General features: G+C 38.5%; 1 protein-coding gene across 2 annotated transcripts in view; it reads left to right on the forward strand.

Annotated features, from left to right (window-relative positions):
• The window catches only part of LOC118203274 (sodium-dependent proline transporter-like), a 186,595-nt gene that overhangs the window by 137,784 nt on the left and 32,166 nt on the right, over positions 1 to 16,645 (forward strand). For both annotated transcript variants that reach the window (XM_085824340.1, XM_085824341.1), the window contains exon 13: positions 2,791 to 2,891. In XM_085824340.1, the coding sequence (XP_085680466.1) occupies positions 2,791 to 2,891 (101 nt within the window). The remainder of the gene's footprint in view (positions 1 to 2,790; positions 2,892 to 16,645) is intronic.

Genomic DNA, 16,645 nt, shown 5'->3' on the forward strand with positions numbered 1-16,645 from the left:
GTTTAAATCATTTCAAGAGATTGTTATTAAAAGTAAATACAACAAGTCTCGTAAAACTAAACTATTTTAAGAAATTAAGATAAATTCCCTTGGTTTGCAAGGTTTGATTTATTCTTAATAAAGCATTTATTACATTTCGCTTTCCTTAAGAAACATGTTGTGGGAGAATACGGTAATATAAAAGGAGAAAATAAAAAGAAAAGTATAAAAAATACGCATTATGCTGCTTTTTACAGATAAACCATGTTTTGTATCTTGAGTTAAATTATAATATTTTCATCATAAAATATGTCATATTAAGCTAAAAATGAACAACACAATTCAATAATTTCAAAGATATAAGATGAAGCAAGTGAAATTAAATCAAAAATAAAATAACAAAATAAAATAACTGAGACATCACTGAGATATTAAATAATCTTAAAGTATACATAATTTTTTCCTGCCATCCATCTTTTACTTGTTCGACATATTTTTATAACATACGACATTTTAACTTTTATATATCTGTAGAAAATCCCCTAGAATTTTTACAGCACTTATCCTAGGTGTACAAGTACTGGGATTATAATCCCTTTAAAATAATCAATAAATGCAAATCATTGTGTTTTCTTTTCCTTTGTGTAGGCCAAATAAGAATATATGATCGAAAGTACACAAGCGTCTTCCTTACAAAATTCTTCAAGAAAGTATGGCACCTATTAGGTAGATAGCCTTGCATGTTTTGCCGTAATTGATTAACAGTATATAATTCTTGACAGTTTCTAAGGAATAACGATTTATGGAAATGTTCGTCCCGACAGCCTCAAAAGCACAAGAGCTCTTACCTGTGTAAAAGGTAGTTCACTCCTACTGTTTCCTTATTCGTTAACTGCAAACGGTAACGTTTGACAGAAAAATCACGATCTTTGTTTTCGAATATATTATCGTAAATTTTCATCTTCGGCCACAAATATTGATTTCAAAATATTTATAAGACATTCATTGAGTCAATATATGATCTTGGTCGAATAATTTGACGTCTCGAGGCAGTGCAAAGGGTCACTCCAGTTACCACAGAAATAGAACATGTAGATGTGTATTATCTCACCATTTAACAAGATTGCTATATACTGTGTAAAAGCAGGTAAGAAATTGTTGGAAAAAACCCATGCCTCAAAGAAGTAGATATGGTGCCCTAATGTCAGAAAGAGATAGAAATGCTATCCTTGGACAGATAGCCGCAGATCTTGCCAACGCTACCGGCATGCTCGTATCTGCAAGAACCATTTCTCAACGATTTAATAATTTAGGGTTATATTCATGGGAGCTTATCGGATGCAATCACCTATGAGCGCGCCATTGTTGGGAAAATTACGTTGATGTAAGGATCATATTTCATCGGGGGACAGTGATCCATGGTCGTGTTGTTTGACGAATCCCACTTCACTGTTAACAGGGATTCTGAACATCAATTAATGTGGTGATAAGAGAGAAGCTTGTTCCATCACCAGAGTATCCAGGAAACTTATTACTAGGGGCAGCGAGTAAACGTGTGGGTGGGTATCATGCACAATGGCGTAACTGATTTTGTACCTTTGACGGAGGTATAACGACTTTACAGTGACATTTTATTAAAATTCTTTAAGGTCACATTCATATTTTCATGGTTCAGCTGATCCAGACTTTGCGTTTATGGATGATAATGGTAAGGTATTTGATACACTAGCAGGGGAACATATTTAGTGTATGACATGTCTTGCATATATCCCATATCTATATCACATATACTTCGCCTAGGATGTGCTGGATGTGTTTAAATCCCTCTGTGAACCGTACAGGAACACAAAATCTCCCTGACAGACGAGCAGGTCAGGATCACACAAGCTTTCCCTAGCAGTTTATGGCACATCATGCGTACCAGCTACAAAATATGTACCATTTCTGACAAGGTGACTCTACATACTGACGTGACGTGAAGTGTCTTTATTTTATTCATAACTATCCATTTTTCGTAACCGTTGAAATTAGCTATAATAAAGGTATCTGCACCTTTTTTTCATAATAACGATTATTCAGCATCTCCATTAAATTTGTGCCAGGTATTATTTCTTTAAAGGATGCTCATCATTATTTATGACGAATAATTGCTTTCTTCTTTGCAACTGCAAGCAGTGTATTCACCATAATGTGAGAGACAGAGTTTCATTTTAATTTTACCTCCCACTACCCAATGTATATGTAGGTAAGGGAGGTAATGTTTTCTATCCAAAAACTCGATTGTGAGTTTTCAGTGAATAAACACGAATTTACAGATCCTGCAACGCATTTTACTATTTTCAGAAAGATGCCCGTCTCTGTGTCTGTATGTGTATGACGATATTTTTGCTCACAATAACTCATGTTAAAATTTCAAACATTTTAGCTTTGTAAATGTATAGTGTCGGTGCAGCATGATTGGCACTCTAAATATGCGGGGAGCCGAAAGTTTTCTCGTGCGGTAAAGGGTAGAGGAATGGGAGACCCTCGGACCCGTCCCCCTGGGGTACTCTCCATCAAAATTGGAAGCGGAACTGAGCTAAATCGCACTGTCACCTGAAAGGTGCACAAGGCTGTTGCCAACGGCATGTGTATTCTACCGCTCCTTCCCACGAGGAATTCCATGGGCTTGAACTGGCTACATCAGACAAGAGAGCATAAACAACAACAACAACACGAACATAAAAGAATTTTTCAATACTCACTTCCAGCACATCATTTCTAGAGTAGTCATGCATCTTTTTTTTTTTTTTTTTTTTTTTTTTTTTTCAGGCGTCAGCCGTTTTTGTGACGACATCAACTTTATGCTGGGAAGAAAGCCTGGAATTTACTGGAGAACGACCTGGAGAATAACCGCCCCTGCTATCCTTACAGTAAGTGTAACAAGAAATTTATTTTATTTGCTTCTCAAGTTTAACCCGGGAGCACACGCGGCGGGTATGTCATACCCATATGCATTTTTCTTTTCGTATATTTCTCCCCCATTATTTCATAAAAGGACGAAACTTGGTGTAGCTGAGTTCAAGGTCACATACTTAAATGGGGGAAATTCCTGAGGTGGCAAGTGCAACGGTTTTTTAGGACCAGCATTGTTCGGGCATGTCATACCCGCGCGTGTACTGGCGTTTCTCAGTGAGTCACTTTGCACTTCTCGTTTTCAAGCTTTTAGTATAAGTTTTTCTTGGGTTGTAAGCATGGCGCCGCATATTCCTTACGATGAAGAGATGAAAAGATTGAGAAATCTCCTTGAAACAGTTTCTTCTGATGAGGATTCATTTAGTGAAGAAGAGGAAGATGTTGATGACGAAGAATATAATTAGTAATCATGATTCATCCATATAGAGTAGTGATTCAGATACAGAAACGTAAAACGAAACTCTGGAATGTAGCAATAAGTTCTATGTTGGAAAAAAATGAAACAAAAATAAATTCCGAACTAATGTTAGAATTGACGCCAAAATATTATAACTAAACTCCCTGGAAATACAAAGTATTCTAAAGACGTCTCAACACTTTTAGAGTCCTTGTCATTGCTTATCGATGAAGATATGTTAAAACACGTAGTTGACAATACAAATATTTATATTTATTCAATACGAGAAAATTTCACACGTGAACGGGATGAGTACTTTTCTCAAAGCCTTAGGGATGCAGCTAATAGAAAATGTTCGAAATGAACGACGACGAGCATCTGTGGTTCCTGATTCTGGACGAACACTGACCACCGATGAACATGTTAACAATGGACCGCCCTCCAAAAACCTAAAATGACTTACAAGAGGTGTACAGAGTGCTCCAAGAAAAAGGATAGAAAGACTAGATTCATTTGTGAAAATTGTAGCAAAAGTATATGTATGGAACATATGACCTCATTTTGTAAACAATGTTCAAAAAATTGTAAGTAAATAATTTTTCCTGTCCTTATTGTTTCCTATTTGGTCTAAAATGAAGTATTAACTTGGTTTTACATTTAATTTCTTTTAAAAAAACGATTAATTTTGTTTGACAAATTTTTAATTACAATTTTTTTATTCGGGTATGACATACCCGGCGCGTGTTCTCGTGTTCGTCGGATCGGTGCGTGTGCTCGCGGGTTAAGGATTATTGCAGATTATCGCAATCTTCACAAGGGATTGTTTTGTGATTATTACCGCAATCTTCGTAAGGTATTATTATTCACGAGGGATTATTATTACTACATGATATCTCACAGCTATCATCGAGTAGAAACTCAACATTACAAACACGTTAAGAATATCGATCCAAGTGACTAACGGCCACTCACAGTTTGCAATTTATGTAATTTTTCAACAGGAAGGGAACATTTCTGGAAACGTCCGGAAAATCGTTCTTAAGAGTTTCGAAACCGATTTTTCTGTGTACTTCCAGAATGTCTCCGCATTGGCAAAAAATTACCAAATATAATCAAAATCACATAGCAGGACTTCTGACGTGCTGTGAGATAATTCGTCGAATAAATATGTACAGACAAATTAACGGCTCAGAAATGTAAAATTAAACAAAAATGCAATAAATAAGCATAAAATTGTACTGCCTAAAATCCAAATCATAAATAAATAAATACTAATGCTTGAAAATATGTACTACAGAAGTGTAATTTAAATGTTCGTTTGAAACATACTCTTTCATCCAACCTTATTTCGATTGAATTTAAGAACGAAATAAATATATTTTTCAAACAAATTGCATTCAGAGCTTCTGCTTTTCAAATGAAAGGTAAAGTTGTAAGGTATTTCTCCCACTTCCCTAGCGTGCCTTCGTGGTGTAACGGTAGTACGTTGGGCCGGTATTCCAGAGGTCCGTGGTTCGATTCCCGGCGAAGGCGGTTGATATTTTTCATCTTTGCTGCTTCCAATTAATCTAATGACTCTACAAGTGGGGCTCGAACTAAAAGGGTTGTGGATGATGATTCTCCGCACCCATGATTTGGCGACTAGGTCCCCTAAAAGCTTAGTCGCCCTTTAAAATGGGGAGTATATAAGGTATTTCTCCCACTTCCCTAGCGTGCCTTCGTGGTGTAACGGTAGCAAGCTGGGCCGGTATTCCAAAGGTCCGTGGTTCGATTCCCGGCGAAGGCGGTTGATATTTTTCATCTTTGCTGCTTCCAATTAACCTAATGACTCTACAAGTGGCGCCCGAACTAAAAGGGTTGGGGATGATGATTCTCCGCACCCATGATTTGGCGACTAGGTCCCCTAAAACCCTAGTCGCCCTTTAAAAAAGGAAGTATATAAGGTATTTTCCTCCTTCCCTGGCGTGCGTTCGTGGTGTAACGGTAGCACACTGGGCCGGTATAGCAGAGGTCAGTGGTTCGATTCCCGACGAAGGCGGTTGCATATTTTTCATTTTTTCTGCTTCCGATTAACCTAATGACTCTACAAAGTGTTTGAGAGCAGACTGCAAGAAATTGAATTTCTAAATGAATGCTTATTTATTCAACCATTTAAAATTATCCTTTTCTCTTCATGTTGGTGGACATCGCAATATTTCAACTAAAGGCTTCTTTAATTTCACAATAGCCCAAGACCATTTTCAGGCATTTTTACCCTAAAAGTAGTTCAAAATAACTATGTGTAATGATACTGCTGCAACGGCAGCATTATTTCTGCAAGAAACTTAAAAGGCTAAAACGTTCTTAAATATTTAAAAAACTTTTATAATTGGTAGAATCAAATCATGTAGACCCATAGCAAAGGGATATTTCGAAGGAGTAAGTTTATAAGGTATTTCTTCCACTTTCTTAGCATGCCTTCGTAGTGTAGTGGTCAGCACACTCGACGCGTATTCAAGAGGTTGTCTTTCGAGTTACGACGAGGGCATTGCTTATTGTTCATCTTTCCTGCTTCGAAATAACCTAATGTCTGTACAAGTTTAAAAGGATCGTGTCCTCAGTTTCTTGTTAGATATTTGATTAATCCATCTAATAAATTATTCATTCAAGAAATGCTCTTTATGAGGTGCTCAGCATAGATGTCTTGATGACACATACCTCTAAACCGCCTTTTTAAATGTGAATGCAAATTTTGCAAAGATGTGAACAGAAAACACCACACACATACACACGCATTTTTAGACTTATCCATCCAGATTTTCCACGAAAAAGCGCTTCTGGGCTTTTAAGAACGATGGGAAAGAAGCCGGTGGAATGACGCATTTCAAGCTTTGTTACCCAGCATAACCATAAGGCATATCTCTATATGCTAATATATATGCTTACAATATTTATGGCGCGAGTTTCGATACATTCGGAGGAACATTTTCCCACTGAGGCACAGAAAAAGAAATTCTCGTTTTACATGCTCTCGCCACTCTTGCAGGACGAAGGAATTCTCTGCTTTCTATCCTTTCTCCTGCAGTTCTCTTTCTGCAGCAGTAAAAAACGATCTATTTGCTTCGTTCCATTAACCCCCGAGTGTGTTTTAGAGCGGTATTATTGTTTTCCACTTTTAGTTCAGATTACTTTTATTGCTCTTTCACTTTTATGACCCGGGTTTATATCGTGATTGACCGTGACTTTTTCCCGATACCCGTTTCAGTGTTATTAATCGAGTTCCCCGCCAGATCTCTAAAATTCTACCCTCTAAATGAAAAATTCTTATTGGTAGAGGTAGCATTTGTAGCGGTTTTGGTGATAAATAAAACTTCCTTTTCCGTTGGCCCATCCAATCAGTCATGTCAGAGAAACTGAACAAAATAAGGGGATCAATGTCTGCTAGCATTTCAGCATTTCAGTAACTATCATACTTAAAGGATGTAACATTATCTATTTTAATATTTATAAGCGAAGACTTTAATTTAAAACCTCTCTTAGTACCTTACATTTGTTATGTGGAGAAATTATCTGATAGCGTTATAAAAAAAAAAATTAGGTGAATGATTTTATGATTTATGGAAATTTAAATTTTATTTTGATTCTGAATTATTTAATTTTAGGCTTTAATTTTGGGGAAAAACAGATGCTTCTGGAAATATTATTTAGTTTAAAAGAGTATTATTTATTTTCCTCTATTTGTAAATCTTGTACAAACTTTTATTCATTGTGAAAGAAGCAGGGAAAGGGAGGCAATTTTCGCCAAGTCATGATTTCGCGCGCTTTAGAATGTTCGAGAAAGAATTTTCATTGTTAGTTGACCTTAAGAGAGGAAAGTACGTGACGGAAAGGTCAAAGGTTGCTACTTGTCTTTCAATGTAAGTCATTCAGGTTTTTGGTGATTGAGGGTCCGGTTGTTGGCTAAGTGAAGAAGGGTCCAGAATGGTCCAGAATAGGTCCAGAATAGGTCCAGAATAGGTCCAGAATGCGGAAATAAGGGTGATCGCGCATGCGCGAAGACGAAGGAAATTCGAGTTGGATACACACTGACATACTTACTTTTTTGGCTGACTCTCGAACTGACTCGCTGATTTTCGGGCTTGCTGGACTGACGGGCTTGCTGGACAAAATGTAATTACGAAGCGGGATGTTTTCCGGCGGGGAGCGGCAAATATGCTCCCCGGCCGCGTTTGGTTAAGAGGCGAGACACACTTACTCTTGACTCGCTTAGACTCTTACTCTTGACTCGCTTAGGCACTCACTGCTTGGATTCGCTGACTTTCGGGCTTGACGGACTTGTTGACGGAGACTGAGAAAAAAACTTGTGTGTGTTGCGAAGGAGGAAGGAAAGGATTTAGTCGGCATCGAGCGGTGCTTCCGGCGGGGAGCGGCAATTATGCACCCCGGCCGCGGGTTTTCTCAAAAATGCGAAGAAAAAAAACTGTTGAGCGAATAACAAAAAAATTAACAGAGACTTGGGTCTCTATCTGTATCGGCAAAAGTCAGGACGATGTCCTCTGAACTCCGACTTGAAAACAGAAGGAATTATGTCACCTTAGTCAACTGGAAGCCTGCGTTAGCCGTTCTCTAAAATGCCTAGCTTAATTGTCTACGTTTTCCTTGGTGGAGCTGAGAGTCTAGGCAGACAGCCGTGCGGTGTAAGCTGTTCTCTTGCTTCCAGTGGGAATAATTTTCTTCTATGAAAACCAGTAGCAGGCGTAAGATTTGACGGTATAGCTGATGTAATTTATTGTCGTGCCGTTCGAGTCTCTGTCTTGCGGATTTGCCAAGTGACGTAAGGATAGAGCTAAGATATGAGCTCTCCTCCACTTCAAGATGTCCACTCAAGATAAGTATTTTTTTTTTTTTTTTGGTGTGTTGGAACTTTAGGCAAGTTTTTTCAAAAACGTCCTTAGCAGAAAAAAAAACAACGTCGAATCTAAAATTTAACTCTCAGGCCTTAAATTGTTTCCCTTTCCGTTCTTTTAAATCACCAGACAAACCTTAAGTTTTTTTTATGAATTTAAATGAACAGACTCTCAGATGAGGTTAAGATTTTTCTTATTGTGTTGTAATTGAATAAACTGATATTTAATCTGGAACCTCTTACAGTATGTTTTTTTTATATATTTAATATGAACTTTTCCTTTATATCTTGTATATGTTTTATGTTTTCGATCCTCTCACGGCGCGGTCCCGGAATGCATTTTTTTCACAACGCAAAAATGCTGTACACGTTTCACTATACGATCACTCCCTTTAACGGCAAGTAGTTTCATATTTAACATTTAACAATATAGGAATTTCAGATATAACATGGTACCTAGAAGTAAAAACTATTTAACCTATGGTCGAAACTTTTTTCTATATAACATTGGTGCCGTGAAGTAAGATTCATAACATTATTTCCCGGCGTGAACTTAAGTAAATATAACACATTGTAGAGACGTTACTTTATTTCGAAGCAGAAGACATGTAAAATGAGCAATGCCCTCGCTGAGACTCGAACCTGGACCTCTCGAATACCCGCCGAGTGTGCTAACCTTTACATCCCGAAGGCATGCATAAGGGAGGGAGAAAATGTACTGCCTCTTTTAAAGGGCGACTGGGGTTAGAAAACTCAATCGCCAAATCCTGGTGGTGAGAATCATCATCACCCACCACCTTTTTTAGTTGGAGCGCCACTGTAGTGTCATTAGAAATTTTTTTAATCGAGTTGAATGCAAATGAGTTAGAAAAAGTATTTAAAACCTTTTAACTGTCATGCCCGAAATAATCTCGGGCACAGCACTGGTATTGCAAAATGTCACTCCCGAATACTGCTCGGGCTAATTTTTTTTTTTTTTTTTTTTTGAGTGCATCGTATTGTTATACCCGAATATATATCGTGAGAAGTTATTTCGGCTTCAGTTCAACAGATGGCAGCATTTGACTGAAGGTTTCAAAGGATAGAGGTTAAAGTTCAAAGTGTGCGGCATTTTTTTAATTTTTTGACTTTGAGGTAAACATTTCATTTTTGGAATAAAAAAAAATTGACAATTTATGCACCCAAATCATCAAAATAACTTGACAGTTAAAAGGTTAAAGTAAGTTTAGGATTAGGATTAGGAACGGGGAAGACGGGTACCACCCTTTTACCATTTGGTTAATTTGTTTAACGCCGCCTCCCCACTACGTGATCCCAGCCGTTTATTGAGTGAATACATAAATAATGAATAATACATAATAATAATACGTAAATACATAATTTGGAATGAATACATAAAGATATTATGTTTGGCAGAGGCCCAAACCAAGGTCGAATAACTTTTGCATTATTTTGGAAACTGAATTTACAAGATGTTTTTTGCGGATCATGAATTTGCAGAAAGCTTGGTTATTGAAAGATGGAATTGGGATGTGGGAGTTTTCAGTTAGTGGACAAGCAGCAAAGTACTGCTCTGGAGTACCTATTTCGCCACAACAGCAATGGTCAGTATGAGAAATGGGTTAAAATTCCATAATCTGGTGAGCGCCAAACTTGGTGAGAGTTTTTTATTTGGGACGATTTTAATTTGGTTGTGGTTTCCGGCTGTATGTTTTCTTGTGGCAAACCTAGAGCTTTATTTCTGTAACTGTAAGAGCGCGAATTTAGTGTAGCCAGATTTTGTAAATTTAATTTGGAATACTGTGTTTTTTTTTTTAAGTTTTGCTGCTTAACATTATTGTTATATACAGTGAACGTGGGCAAATTGTTGGAGCACGTATGGTAGTTGCTTCCGTAAGCAAGGTAGCCGAGGTGTGTTTAGTGTTTCAAGGTTTAGTGTTTCAAGAGATACTGTATCGAAGATTTATTCCGTATATTTGAAAAGCGGAAAAACAACATCTGCTAAATCACAGCAAGGACGAAAGTGTGTCCTGAGTGATCGTGACAGACGATCATTAAGGGCAATTGTGACGAAAAATAAGAAGACCACAGCTTCAAAAGTTACTGCTGAAATGAATGTTGTGTTACCGAACCCTGTGAGTACCAAAACAATTAGAAGGGAGCTTCACAAACAGGGAATTGCTGGCCGTGCTGCAATTGAGAAGCCACTCATCAGTGATGCTAATGCCCGTAACAGGAAAAGGTGGTGTTTAAGTCATAAAGCCTGGATTATAGTGCAGTGGAAGCGAGTAATATGGTCTGACGAGTCTTCTTTCACATTGTTTCCCACCTCTGGCAGAGTTTACGTCTGGAGAACGCCATCTCAAGCCTATAATACAGACTGCTTGTTGCAAAGAGTGAAACATGGCGGGGGTTCTGTTATGGTTTGGGCAGCCATATCGTAGTTCTCTGCTAGCCCCATGATAACTGTGTCAGGGCACATGACTGCCAAGACTTATGTGAACATTTTAGCCGATCAAGTTCATCCCATGGTACAAACTTTGTTCCCCGATGGTGATGGTGTCTTCCAAGACGACAAAGCCCCTGTTCACACAGCTCACATTGTCCAGGACTGGTTTCCTGAGCACGAGGATGAATTGACCCATCACCCCTGGCCACCACAGTCACCAGACCTGAATATTATCGAACCTTTGTGGTCTACATTGGAACGGAAAGTGCGTTCTCGTTATCCACCGCCAACATCGTTATCTGAACTTGCCACCGTTTTGCAGGAAGAATGGTATAATATTCCCTTGGCAAACATACAGGAACTGTATTTATCCATTCCGAGAAGACTGCAAGCTGTTTTGGATGCCAACGGGTTTCCTACACCATATTAAGCAAAGAAACATGTTTTTTTAAAGGTGTTTCCATATTTTTGTCCAACCCCTGTATATGTTTAATATTATATTTACATAAATATTTGCAGAAGGTTAAGCTGTTGTTGGTGGGAGAATGTTGGATTTCATATGACATGAAATTTATAATTTATAAATGTTTTCATCTAATTTTATTTAGTTATTTTTTTTTTTTTTTTTTTTTTTTTTTTTTTTTTTTTTTGTTTCTTGCATGTGGCAATCGAAAGATGTGGAATATTTAAAGCTTTGAACAAAAGTTGTTTAGTGTGTTGAATTCCACGACGATAGTAACTTGAATATTTTAGTTAGTTTTATGATGCTGAATACGCATAATTTGCTATTCTGTTTACGTTTAAAACTGACTTCGCAGTGCTCTGATCTGATAAGTGCGTACATTTATTTACTCAATAATTATTTACAAGAATTGTTCATTCTATTATTTTATGATGAATTACACATATATAGGACTATGTTTTTACTTGCAAAGCTGTTGGACTTTGTTTTACTCATCTAGTATTTTATCATCTCATTTTACTATTCTGTTTACATAAAATAACGGCGTTTCACTACTGCGAAACTTAAAAGTTACTATTCTGTTTACGTTTAAAAATCACATTTCAGTGCTTTCATTTAGTGCGCCTGAAAAATTCGCCAAATTTTGAAGGCCAAAATAATTTGGCGCCAACTTACCCCACTTATGAAATTTTATGCCATGGTTTGCGAAGTAAACAGGGAATGGGCCATGAGAAATGTAACGAACCAAATGTGGATTGACTATTAGGCGACTGCTATTGACATAAGAGAGGAGATAGTATGTTCTTCGGCCAGTGCTATTATCATCCCATTCTTCTTGTCATATGCTGTGAGCTTTTAATTGGAGTTGTCGTTTTAGATATGCTATTGGCCAGGGTATTTGGAGGATATCGGCATTCATATTTCCGGCAGCGTCCTTAGCAAGAGAATCAGCCGACTCGTTGCCAGTGTTTCCAGAGTGTGCTTTTATCCATGAGAGTCGGGTACATGGTCGTTTATTGTTTCGTAGGGTTGTTTGTATAGATTTAACGATAGAAGACTTATGGAAAGGATCCAGTATAGCATGGAGTGTCGATAAGCTGCCTGTTTTTATAATGGTGAGTTTCAGTGTATTGTGCTCGATATGAAGAAGTGCATGTTTTATTGCGGAAGCTTCGCCTTAAAAAACACTATTTTGAGGGTGTAGATGTCCTATCGATTCATTGAGGCGATGCTTATTGTGGAGAACAACGAATGCACAACCAACATTTTCACCGAATTTGGAGCCATCTGTGTAAATAGTAATGTTATATGTGCTTTCGAAAGTAAGTTTAACTTATTTCGGGATACAGTGCTTAGGAGTTTTAAGTGTCGCCTGTTTACCTTCGGGCTACTTCGTTCTTGAATGTATTACACTCGGCCTATTGGACGGGCCTGCTGAGAATCGTGGCTAGGTTAATTTAAGGGCCGACTACGTTAGGTATTTGGCTCTTGCTTCAGCTTAGCCTACATAGTTTAGTATTAGATTAGCTTCTTATTTTCTTATCCTGATTTAAAAGCCCAAGTGGAGGCTTTCCCGTAAGCCCGAGAAGGGGGCCATCTGTTATTATTTCTTTGAGTGGATAATAGGATATTTTAACGCTTTCTAAATCTCTGTAGCAACTACTTGAAGTGAGCGTTAATTCGCTACTTAGTTCACAAGGATCCTCGACATTTTATCTAGATTAAGTATTTAAGAAACATTATAACATAAATAAACATATAACGTATAACAAAATCCCGTACGTTTTGAAGCATTTTTTTTTATTTACTGCTTACTGGTTATACGTTCAATCAGCCAGAAAATTCCTCATACCAATAATTACACAAGGAGGATAGTAATAGTTAAAATAGTATTGGTAGACAGATATATGAAAAAATACCCCCATATGACATAAATGAGGTTTTCAACATCGGAACCATAATATAGATTTACTAAGCAATTGTATGAATCATTTTACATTCTAGGTAAAATCATATTGTTATTATCATGGACAATGTTATGCTTTCTATCACTAACAATATGTCCATTGTTAGGGCATAGAAAAATAATTTTTTTTTTAGAAATGAAAGACAGTTTTTGCAAAGGATGTAGAATCATTAGGCTATTTCGATGCCAAAAAACTGATGAAGAAATCCGCAATATCCTCTCTGGGATTCGAACTCCTGTTTTTCCGAATACCCATCTAGCATGCTTCCACTTACACCACGAGAGCATACGTTATGGAGGGAGTAAGTACTTCATACGGTCCATAAAAGTGAAAGAATACAGCTCAGAGTTGTAAGGTATTTCCTCGCTCCTTCCAGCATGCCTTTGTGGTGTAACAGTAGCACACGCAGAGCGTATTCGAGAGTTCCAGGTTCGAGTCTCGGCAAGAGCACTGCACATTTTTCACGTTTCCTGCTACAGTATAACCTAATGACTCTGCAGGGTAACAAAGAAGCATGTGGAACTATACATTTTCTAAATAAAATCGGATTATTATTATTATTTATGTGTTTCGCCCTAACGCACTACGGAAGGGAAGGATACCTTCGTGGAGGGCTTTCTAAGGAAACCTGGCTCGTATTAACACGTTACACATGGGGAAACCTATGAAAACGCCCATGCAGCCAGCCCGTTCGCAGGATTCGAATCTCCTAACCGAACTACCAGTGTTCAGGGATTTTACCGCTTGGCCGTTGGGGGGCCACAAAATCGTGTTGAGGAGCTGTTTTTCTGCAGCTTATAACTGGGCGAGTGAAATTCTTAAACGATGTATTAAACATTGAAAATCTCTTGGCGAATAGCTTTTATTACTCCTGCTTTAAAGGTATCTGAAGAATCGGTTTTATGGTTTTAGAGGGTTTCAGTACATTTTAAAAGAGAGACACATTTCCTATGTCGGCATTTAAAAATAATGAACATACAGGGATTGGGGGGGTAGAGGAATATTCGATTATGGAAAAATTTTCAAAGCTGTGTTGAACTATGCTACAGATTCGAAATTAAATTAATCTAGAAAATTGCTTTCTTTAACTCGATATTAAGGGAAAATGTGTAAAAAACCTCTTCAGTGTGTGATAAAAAATGTAAGTCGAATTTTGAAACATAGCTCTAAGATACACACGAACTACATTGGATAATCTGCATGCAAAATTTCGTAACTGAAGGTTTTTCTAGTTGTGTGCAATGCAGTACACGCACACACAATTCTTTTTTTTTTTACTATTATGTATTGTTATTACTATTGATTTCAGTCACTGCATATTTATGGTCCAAATATTTTACCTTCATTTTTGTGTACGCGTGATATAGATATGAAGCTTCCCCAAAAGTGTCTATATGACCTTGCTAAGTAAGAGAAGTGGTTTCTTATGTCGTTCGGCTTCTCATTTCACTGCTGAATTTGAACAGAAATCTGCTGCTTGCCAGTTGGATTTGCAAACTACACTCATGCTCATAAATTAAGAATAATGCAAAATCAGGCAAAGGAAGAGTTAGAACCAAAACAAATTTGACTTATTTGTAAAGCTTATTTATTAAACAAAAGATAAAAAGCAAAAAAAGATGCTGTATGTTTGATATTATTAAAAAAATTAGCGATTTTTCTCCCTGAAGCAAATTACAAAAAAAAAACCTATTTAAAAAAACAAATATTACATGGTTGGTATAATTGTTAAAACATTGTACACTGAAGCGACAAAATTCATGGGATAGCAATATGCAAATATACAGATGGCAGTAGTATCGCGTAGAAAATGTATAAATGCGAAGTGCTTTGGCAGGGCTTTCAATTGTGTTCAAGTTATTCATGTGAAGAGGCTTTGACGTGATTATGGCCGCACGACGAGAATTAACAGACTTTGAAAGCGGAATGGTAGTTGGAGCTAGACGCATGGGTCATTCCATTTTGGATATCGTTAGGGAATTCAACATTCCGAGATCCACAGTGTCAAGAGTGTGCCGAGAGTATCTAATTTCAGGCATAACATCCCACCATGGACAGCGCAATGGCCGACCACCTGCACTTAACGACCGAGACCAGCGACATCTGCGTAGAGTTGTCAATGTTCACAGACAAGCAACACTGCATAAAATAACCACAGAAACCAATGTGGGACGTACGAGGGACGTGTCCGATAGGACAGTGCGGCGAAATTTGTCTTCCCTGGGCTATGCCAGCAGAAGACCGACTCGAGTGGCTTTACTGGCAGCACGACATCGCTTGCAGCGACTCTCGTGGGGTCGTGAGCATATCGGTTGGTCCCTAAACGAATGGAAAACCGTGGCTTGGTCAGATGAGTCACGATTTCAGTTGGTAAGAGCTGATGGTAGGGTTCGAGTGTGGCGCAGACTCCACGAAGCCATGGACCCAAGTTGTCAACAAGGCACTGTTCAAGCTGGTGGTGGTTCCATAATGGTCTGGGCTGTTTTTACATGGCATGGACTCGGTCCTCTTGTGCAACTGAACCAATCATTGACTGGAAATGGATACCTTCAGCTACTTGGAGATCACTTACAGCCATTCATGGACTTCACGTACTCAAACAATGATGGGATTTTTATGGATGACAATGCGCCATGTCACCGGGCCACAATTGTTCGCGATTGGTTAGAAGAACATTCTGGACAATTCCAGCGAATGATCTGGCCACCTAGATCGCCCGACATGAATCTCATCAAACATTTATGGGACATCATCGAGAGGTCAGTTCGTGCCCAAAACCCTGCACCGTCAACACTTTCACAATTATGGACGTCTATAGAAGCAACATGGTTCAATATTCCTGCAGGGGACTTCCAACGACTTGTTGAGTCCATGCCACGTCGAGTTGCTGCACTTCGCTGGGCAAAAGGAGGACCGACAGTCATGGGATATCCCATGACTTTTGTCACTTCAGTGTATGTCTCCCAGACGATGCAATACAGTCCGTACAACGCCTAGTCTTGCTGAGTATCAAATTATCGATCTTTTCTTGGGGGATATTACACCACTCAAAACGAAATGCTCTCCGAAGTTCCGGTAGACATGTAGGAGGAGGTTGACGGGCTGCAACTCGTCGGCCAAGCATGTCCCACACGTACTCTGCTGGATTCAAGTCCGGTGAGAATGCTGGCCAGTCCATACGGGTGATATCCTCCGATTGAAAGCATTCGCTTACGATGTTTGCACGGTGAGGACGGGCGTTGTCATTCATAAACACAAATTGTGCGCCCATGGCGCAACGAAGCAAACGTACATGTTGTTTCAGAATGACGTCCCGATAGATTTGACTTGTCGTGGTTCCAATTTGAACATGCAGGTCAGTTCTGGAACCCAGAATAATTCCACCACAAACGAGCACTCCTGCACCACCGTAACGGTGTCGTTCAATGATGTTTTCTTGGTGGTAACGGGTACCTGAAGCTCTCTATATGAAAGTCCGGCGAGAATCAGCCTGCAAGCTGAACCTGGACTCGTCGGAAAACATCACACAAGCCCACTGTTGCGGCGTCCA

This window comes from Stegodyphus dumicola, chromosome 9 (genome assembly GCF_044657685.1).
Source record: "Stegodyphus dumicola isolate Sdum_Otavi_A_Nest chromosome 9, ASM4465768v1".
Classification (NCBI taxonomy): domain Eukaryota; kingdom Metazoa; phylum Arthropoda; class Arachnida; order Araneae; family Eresidae; genus Stegodyphus; species Stegodyphus dumicola.